The sequence below is a fragment of the Brassica napus genome, chromosome C6 (genome assembly GCF_020379485.1).
Source record: "Brassica napus cultivar Da-Ae chromosome C6, Da-Ae, whole genome shotgun sequence".
Classification (NCBI taxonomy): Eukaryota; Viridiplantae; Streptophyta; class Magnoliopsida; order Brassicales; family Brassicaceae; genus Brassica; species Brassica napus.
This window is the reverse complement of record NC_063449.1, coordinates 7,507,265-7,516,835: the sequence shown is the minus strand read 5'-3', so window position 1 is coordinate 7,516,835 and position 9,571 is coordinate 7,507,265. Positions and strand designations below refer to the sequence as shown.

The following is a 9,571-nucleotide window of genomic DNA, read 5'->3' as shown; positions in this document are numbered from 1 at the left end:
GTTCGCTAGTACTACCATATTCATAACCAGTTTCCCCATGAAGGTACCAAACTTTATAATTACGTGAAAACCCTTTCATATACAAATGTGTCCAAACATCAAATTCTTTTATAACCTTATTATTATTGCAAGTAGAGCAGGGACATCTTAACATACCACTTTTTGCATCCGGTTGCTGTTGAACAAGCCTCATGAATTCTCCAATCCCTTGAACGTATTCTTCCGTAAGCAAATTGGTGTTCGGATCCAAATGAGGTTTATCCATCCACGAACAATAATAAACTTCTGAAGACATGATTTTCACGGAATTGTTATGACTAAAGAGAATGAGGAGAGAATGAAGTGTGAATGAGTTGAATGAGGAGGGGTTGTATTTATAGGAAATTGCTTACGGCCCTTTGACGACTTTCCGACGAAATTCCGATGGATGTAAAGCAGTCCGTCGGAATTCCGTCGGAATTCCGTCGGTATTGTCCAATCTCAAACGGCTATACAACGGTCATATATATTTGTCGGCAACGGTCACATGGTTCGTCGGAAATTCGTCGGAAAATTCCGACGGAATACCGACGACTGTACTGTTAATCGGAATGTCGTCGGAAGTTTGTCGGTATATTCCGACGAATTTCTGACGACTACAACGGTTACATTTTTTATCGAAATGTCGTCGAAAAGTCGTCGGAAAATTCCGACGACCCATGTTTCGTTGGAATTTCGTCAGAAATGGCCGACGGAATTCCGACGACTTCAAAATTTTGGATTTTGTCGGAAATTGGTCGGTAATCCGTCACAAACGTCCGACGACATTGATGTCCGTCGAAACCTCCGTCGGAATTCGGCGTGTTTTCTTGTAGTGAGTCTAGTGGATGTCCCATCTAACTTTTCTTTGATTGGCCTCAAAAAATGATGTCAACACTGTTTCTGGCCAACCTGAAAGTTCAACGGCACCGACCAAGAGAGAGAAAGTGCAAAGTTCATCATAGCAAATGCGTCGTCGAAATAAGGCTGCTGCATTTATTAGAGTATATACGATAGTTAATACAAAATCTTTCTTGTAAGGAATGTTTACATATTCGTATAGCTAGGTTACTTGGGCTTTACTTTAGACAACTTCTATATATGGAGACGATCTATAACGTGAATAAGACACAGGAAAACCTTCTCTGATCTCTGCAACTGTTTACATGGTATCAGAGCCTACACAAATAATTTTGTGATCTCCTTGTTTTCTTAGTCTCGACTCTTTTTTCGATTTCTAACGACTGAACACTTTGTTCTACGATATGGGTGATAAAAACATGACTGAGAACTCGGCTGCCAGATCTGGAGTCACGACAGTAACGACGGAGATTCAAAGGCGTACGATCTCGCCGTACGATCTCACCTCGAACGACAATCCCGGGAATGTTATCTCACATCCCTTGTTACAAGGAGATAACTATGAAGAATGGGCTATCAACCTTGAGACTGCCTTGAGTTCAAGGAAGAAGTTTGGATTCGTAGATGGGAGTCTTTCCCAGCTAGCTGAAGACTCATCCGACTATGAAGATTGGAAGACCATCAATGCATTGTTGGTCTCGTGGATCAAGATGACGATTGATCCAAAGTTGCGATCGAACATCTCACACAAACCGCTTGCTAGAGACTTGTGGGAACACATACGCAGACGATTTCGTGTGACGAACGGACCCCGGGTTCAACATCTGAGGAAGGAACTTGCAAACTGCCGTCAAACTGGTCTCAGCATCGAGGCATACTATGGAAAACTCACGAAGATTTGGGACAGTTTGGCGTGTTACCGTCCAATGCTGAGCTGTGTTTGTAATGGATGCATCTGCAAGCTTGGTGCAACTCTTGAGGCACAGCGGGAGGAAGACAAGGTGCATGACTTTCTGATGGGTCTTGATGAGAGTGTGTTCGGAACTGTTTGTTCCTCGCTACTGATGCAGGAGCCAATCCCGAGCCTTGAACATGCGTACCTCAAGGTGACTCAAGATGAGGACACTCGGGTACAGACGCGACTTGGCGATGAACGACAAGAAGGAATGGCCTTTGTAAGCCAACAAGCCATCCGACCAAGAGACAAATATAACTCTGTTCTGTGCTCAAATTGTGAGCGCTGCTAAGAGTTGTTTCCAAACTCTTGGATATCCGTAATGTTGACCTCGTAATCGAACTGGTCGAGGAAGACTTGGTGCAGCTGGTGGTTCTGGAACCCGTGGCAGAGGAGGAACTGGACGTGCCAATGTAGCTGTGAGACAATCAAATGTAGCGCATGCAAATCTAGCCATTACCGAAGCTGATCGAACAGCGGTTCAAGGGCTCAGTGATGAGCAGTGGCTAAGTGTGAAACGGGTCCTCAATGCGGCCACTATTAGTGCAGATGAGCACTTGTCTGGTATGATTTCTTCTCCTACTTGGATTTTAGATACAGGAGCTACACACCACCTGACTTGTAGGAAAGATATCCTAGAAAACTTGCGAAAATCTACACCTACATATATTGTCTTAGCGGATAAACGGACAGTTTTGGCAGATACAGTTGGATCAGTTAGGCTGAATTCTTATCTTAGTTTGGCTGAGGTGTACTACATTGAAGATTTGGGTTTTGATTTGATCTCTGTTACTCAGCTGATGGCAGAAAATGATTGTGTAATGCAATTGTCGGTTCCGTTTTGTATTCTTCAGGACCGCACTACGAGGATCCTGACTGGAGTGGGTAAGCCGAGAGGAGGATTGGTCTACTTTCAGAATGTGGAAGTGGTTGCGGTGGCGAAAGTTCTTCCAGCTGAGTCTCTAGAACTGTGGCATTGACGCCTTGGCCACCCATCTTTGAAAGTAGTTGCAGCTTTGAAGGGTTTTAAGTTTTCTAGTACTAGTTCTGATTTGTTGAATTCTGTGTGTGAGATATGTCATCGCGCTAAGCAAACTCGGTGTTCTTTTCCTTTAAGCAATAATAAAACTACGAAGATTTTTGAAATGATTCATTGCGATATATGGGGACCATATCGGATCCCTTCACACTCTGGTGATCGATATTTTCTGACCATTGTGGACGATTACTCATGAGGAACGTGGGTATATCTCATGAAGACGAAAAGTGAAACACAGACCAAACTTCGATATATTTTTTTCGATGATATATCGCCAATTTGACAAACTGGTTCGAGTTGTTAGAAGCGATAATGGAAGTGAGTTCTTATCGATGACCACTTACTTCCAAGAACAAGGGATTCATCATGAAACATCATGCGTCGGAACTCCGCAACAAAATGGACGAGTTGAAAGGAAGCACAGACACATCTTAAACGTGGCAAGGGCGATCTTATTCCAAGGTCACTTTCCGATCGAATTCTGGGCTGAATGTGTGTTATCAGAAGCATATTTGATAAATCGTACACCGTCTGTGATATTACAAGGGAAGACGCCTTATGAGGTCATTCATGGGAAGCAACCAGCGTATGAACAGCTGTGTGTGCTAGGCTCGTTGTGTTATATTCACAACCGGGAGACGAGGGGAGATAAATTTGAAAGCCGCAGCAGAAAATGTGTTCTGGTTGGCTACCCATACGGTAAGAAAGGATGGCGTGTATTTGATCTCGAGAAACAATTGTTCTCAGTATCTCGGGATGTGATATTTGATGAAGATGTTTTCCCTTTCTCAGCTTCAGAAAATGTGATATCGATGACAGAAGATCATTCTATGGGACCATCTGAAGCTCCATTTGTGGAAGTCGACGCTCCTCAGTCTACTCCTATAATTTCGACTGATACAGTGACTACGATATGTTCTCAAGAACAGATATGTGATGACGAGAATGATGTTCCGATGCAGAAACGACTCGCGATCATGAACTGACTGCAGAGGCAGAGATATCTACTTCTCCTGCTGCAGTAGACTCTGACTTAGGAGAATCTGCAAATAAAAATGATGCAGATAAGGAGACAGACGTCAGGGAGGGCTCAAATATAATGCCTAAGGGAACCACCGAGACTGATTTGGGCAAAGGGAAGAGACAACGGAAAGCTCCTGCGTATCTCAATGATTATCAAACAGGACTGGTTTGCTCAAAATCAAATGTAAAGTACCCTATTGGAGAGTTACTGTCTGATGAACGATTCTCTCTAAGTCATAAGTGCTTTCTCACTGCAATTACTACTGCAAAAATACCGAAAATCTTTGCAGAAGCAATGCATGATCCTCGATGGAGAGAAGCTATGCAAAAGGAAATTGACGCACTGGAATTAAATCAGACTTGGAGTCTTGAGTCATTACCAACAAGCAAGAAAGCACTTGGATGTAAATGGATTTTTACGATCAAATATCACTCGGATGGATCTATCGAATGGTACAAGGCAAGGTTAGTAGTATTGGGTAATCGCCAAATCGAAGGAACTGATTATGCAGAAACGTTTGCACCGGTGGCAAAGATGACCTCAGTTCGAACTGTCTTGTCTGTGGTCTCGGCTCGAAACTGGGAAGTCCATCAAATGGATATTCATAATGCATTCCTACATGGAGATTTACAAGAAGAGGTGTATATGAAGCTACCACCGGGATTCTCTTCTTCGACTAATCGGCGAGTGTGTCGGTTACACAAGTCATTATATGGATTAAAACAATCCCCACGGTGTTGGTTCGCGAAACTCAGAATGTCTCTCAAAACATATGGATTTCGACAATCTCTGGCTGATTACTCGTTATTCTCTTACATGAAGAACGGTAAGCAGCTATACGTTTTGATCTATGTTGATGATTTAATTATCACGGGAAATTCGATTGATGCGATTACGGAATTCAAGGGATATCTAAGCTCTTGTTTTCACATGAAAGATCTAGGAGTATTAAAATATTTCCTTGGGATAGAAGTTGCGCGAAGCCCAACAGGAATTTATTTGTCTCAACGAAAATACACTTTGGATATTATATCTGATATGGGGCTTCTTGCATCGAAACCGGCTGTCTTCCCTCTTGAACAGAATCACCGTCTTGCATTGGCGGATGGACCACTGCTTCGAGATGCCGCAGCATATCGACGTCTGGTAGGCAAACTCATTTACTTGGTGGTTACAAGACCTGATCTTGCGTACTCAGTTCATGTATTATCACAGTTCATGAATGAACCTCGTGAGGAACATTGGCAGACAGCATTACGTGTTGTTCGATATCTAAAGGGACCTCCTGGTCAAGGAGTATTGTTGCGGGCAGACTCTGATCTTCATCTCTATGGATGGTGCGACTCAGATTGGGCAGGATGTCCCTTAACTCGTCGCTCGCTCACAGGTTGGTTTCTCCAAGTAGTCCAATCACCGATCTCCTGGAAAACGAAAAAGCAGCATGTGGTCAGTCGCTCTTCAGCAGAGGCTGAATATCGGGCAATGGCTCTCACGGTGTGTGAAATGATTTGGCTTAAGGTTCTACTTGGGGATCTCAATGTAACCTTGTCACGACCGATGACTCTGTACTGCGATAGCATGGCGGCATTGCACATTGGAGCGAACCCCGTCTTCCATGAACGCAGGAAACATATTGAAGTTGATTGTCATTTCATACGTGACGAGATACAGAGAGGAAACATCAGTACGGCTCATGTCTCGACTCACATTCAACTGGCGGACATCTTTACGAAAGCACTTGGACAACGAGAGTTCAATGGATTTCAGTTCAAGCTGGGAATTTCAAACCTTCATACTCCAGCTTGAGGGAGGGTATTGGAGTATATACGATAGTTAATACGAAATCTTTCTTGTAAGGAATGTTTACATATTCGTATAGCTAGGTTACTTGGGCTTTACTCTAGACAACTTGTATATATGGAGACGATCTATAACGTGAATAAGACACAGGAAAACCTTCTCTAATCTCTGCAACTGTTTACAGCATTCTACTCAAAATCTGCGGAGAAACATGATGTAGTGAAGGAGTTAGAATGTGTGGCCAAAGACTTGCATGCTTGTGTTTGAATAAACGCTTTGTTATTAACAAGTTTTTTTTTTTTTTTTTTTTTTTTTTTTTTGTTAACCGAGGGTCCCAGGCCGGGGCCCAGACATCCCTCGAGGCCCGCAGCAGCCATGTCATTTCCACCCCAGAAGTAGCAGGGTGGGCCCGGGTGGCCACCTAGTGATTTAACCGTAGTAGGGTGCCTTCGAACCCAGGTCGCTTAGCTCACTGGTGTCCGCCTACCACTAGGCCACCAAGAGGTGGTTATTATTATTATTATTATTATTATTAACAAGTTGGAAAAGGTAGTTTCCAACATATTTCTTGTGATTGACTGTCCTTTTTTTTGTTATGTTTCTCTGTTTCATGTCTAACAAAATGGAATACATTTATTTTTAGTCTATCACTACAAGAAAACATCAAGGATTCTGAGGGAAAAAATCGTCGGAATTTCGTCGGAATATCGTTATTCCGACGACATACCGACGAAACACGTCGTCGGAAATAATTCCTCGGAATTTATTTTTTCCTCGGAAATCCCTCGGAATTTTCCGTCGGAATTCCGAGGAAATAAATTTCCGAGGAAATTCCGAGGATCACTAGTTTGTCGGAAATGTCCTCGGAATATACCGAGGGAGAACTTCGTCGGTATAATTCCTCGGAAGTTCATCGATCGATGCGTGTTTGGACATATATACATCGATCGATAGGAGTATACCGACGGACATTTTCCTCGGTTTATTCCGAGGAACTTTTCCCTCGGTATATACCGAGGGACCAGTTCCTCGGAATTTTCCGAGGGAGATGTCCCTCGGAATATACCGAGGGAAAAGTTCCTCAGAATAAACAGAGGAACCTGTCCCTCGGTATAGCCCGAACCTTTTTTTAAAAACGCATCGATCGATGCGTTTTTGAACAAAAACGCATCGATCGATCAAGTGAAAAATATAATTAATTTCCTCGGAATGTAAAAAATATTAATTTTAAAAAAAAAAAAAATTTCTGAAATTTAAATTCGAAAATATGAAATTAAAAGTAAAATTGAAATCATATTAATTAATATTCAAAGTTTCACAAATAAAAATAAAACATTCCGAGTTTGTGGAAAAAAAAAACTACGGGTCTGGCACGTCCGGGAACACCTCGTTCGGGTACATCCTCTGCATCATCTCCATCATTTGCTGGTTCAGCCTCCTCTGTGCCTCATAGCCCGCCTGTTGAGCCGCCATCTGGGTCTCTAACAAAGATATACGATCATCTTTGTCCTTCAACTGGGCCGTAAGTACTTCTGGATCAACGAAGGGCGGTGGTGCAGAAGAAGGGGGAACCGACCGGGTGCGACGACCCAAACCGACCAAACGTCCCTTCTTCTTTGGAACCGACTGAATAGAAAAAAGCCAAATTTAGAAATTTAAACCAAGAAATAAATGAATTGAACTTTTAAAAACAAAGAACTTACGGATTCAACGATTTCGTTGATTCGAAACCGGGACAAGTTGGTCGAAGCCGTCGAAGCGTCATCCTCGGTTTGAAGCTGAGACACTTCGTCTACCACCTGAGTTTGGACCAGGTCGACCACGTCCCTCACAAGACCGTCATCAATCTGGCCGGTCTTCTTGTTGGTATACGCCCTCCTCATTAGGGCGAGATCATCAACCGGCTCGCCATCATTTTCTTCCGCCTTGAAAAAAAACATAAATTAAAGAAACATTAGAAATTAGAAGAAATGCACAATAAATTTAAATTCTGAAACTCAAATAATTGAAGAAAAAGCGGTTGAACTTACCATGCGATCTCCGAGAGTGGCAATAGATTGAGCACCCAAGTTATGCTTGTAGATGCCCTTCCCTTTACGGTCGCTCTTGCGGTTGGTGGAGTTGGTGGAAGAAGTTTCTTTCGTCTCTTCCTTATCCCAATGCGCACACAACTCCTTCCAGACCGTGTCGTTCATCGACTTTGGGACCTTTTAATAAAAAAAAAAGAAAAATTTAATAAATTAAAAAATAGTTTAATAAATTAAAAAATGGTTTAATAAATTAAATCGAACCTTATTGATTTCCCACTTCTTCTTCCACTCGTGGATCTGCTTCCCATAGTTGTCCATTACTTTATGGACGAAGTGGTGATAGATAAAGAGCGTCTCATCGGAATTCCAGTTGAACTCTTGCTGAAAAAAAACACAATTAGTAGAAAATTTATATTAAAGATTAAAAATATAAGTAAAAAATTAGAATACTTACCGCAAACTGACGAAACCACAGAACCTGCTTGTCGGTTGGGAAGTGAGTGAAAGTCGGATGTCCACTGTCGAGGGCCGAGTACATCATACGGTTGATCCATGCGCTGATCCCGTTCCCGGATCGGTTGAACCTTATTAAAAGAACAAACGGTTAATAATGAATCCAAATTTAAAGAAAAAAAATGTTTAATTACCATGTTTGACCCCGTCCATGTGGATACGGAGTGAGATACGGAAGATGGTCACGACCGGGCTGTTGAACCAACTCCGCAACACGCATCACTCCCGGAGGACCCGGAGGAACAGGAGCGGATGCAGCAGCGGGAGCGAGAGGAGCAGGAGCGGGTGCAGCAGAGGGAGATGTATGGTTGGAGCTGTGGGGCGAAGGGGAATCCTGAAAATGGCTGGAATCCCGAGACTGGCTCCCCGTACCACCACGACCACGACGCTGTCGAGGCCGGGTCTGATCATCATGAGACCTGTAAATTTAAAAAATATATTTAATAAATACAGAAATATATAAATTAATTTTTTTTTAAAAAAAATTCCCAAATAATTTAATCACAAAAAAAGATTTATATATATTTAAAATTTTTAATAAATATATAAAAATAGTTCTAATAAACAAAAAATAGTTGTAATAAATAAAAATAGTTTAATAATTACAAAAAAATAGTTTTAATAATATATATATATTAAAAATATTTTTAAATCCCAAATAATAGTTTTTAATCACAAAAAAAGTTTTATAGATATTTAAAATGTTTTGTAAAATCCAAAAAATTGAATTTATATAGAAATTTTTTTTTGTAAAGTCCAAAAAATCGAATTTATATAGAAAAATCGTTTTGTAAAATACAAAAATCGATTTTATATACAAAAATCGATTTTATAAATAGAAAAAAAAAATTATACAAAAATTCTAAATCAATTCAACAAAACAAATCATTCAACCAAATCACAATTCTAAACCTATTATACAACCAAATCACAATCCTAACCAATCACCCTAAAAAAAAATCTATCAAAACCACACAAAAACCTAACAAATAGAACCTAAGAGAGTGGGATAGGGTCCTTACATGATTTGTGTAAGAGAAGAGGGAGATCGCCGGAGATATCGTCGGATTTCAGGGGGAAATCGCCGGAGAGAAGACAGGATTTGCGCAGAGGAAGAAGAAAGAAATGGGGAAGAAGAAGTGGCTCGGGGTTATAAAACCTAGGGTCCGACGGATAGTAAAATATCCGTCGGAATTTCCTCGGAATATTCCGAGGAAATACCGAGGAACTAGTGTTTGGGGTTTTAAAACATCAATTTTTTTTGCCGTATTTCATTTCTTATACAATTGTAATGCATACCATTGAGGATTCTTTGTATAGATGAGCATAAA

General features: G+C 41.2%; 1 protein-coding gene across 1 annotated transcript; it reads left to right on the top strand.

Annotated features, from left to right (window-relative positions):
* Nucleotides 1-945: 945 nt before the first annotated feature.
* Nucleotides 946-3,202, top strand: LOC125588713. Its single transcript, XM_048760420.1, has one exon. It carries the CDS (start codon nucleotides 1,284-1,286, stop codon nucleotides 2,124-2,126), a length of 843 nt encoding a protein of 280 aa, XP_048616377.1. The 5' UTR covers nucleotides 946-1,283; the 3' UTR covers nucleotides 2,127-3,202.
* The last annotated feature ends 6,369 nt before the right edge of the window (nucleotides 3,203-9,571 follow it).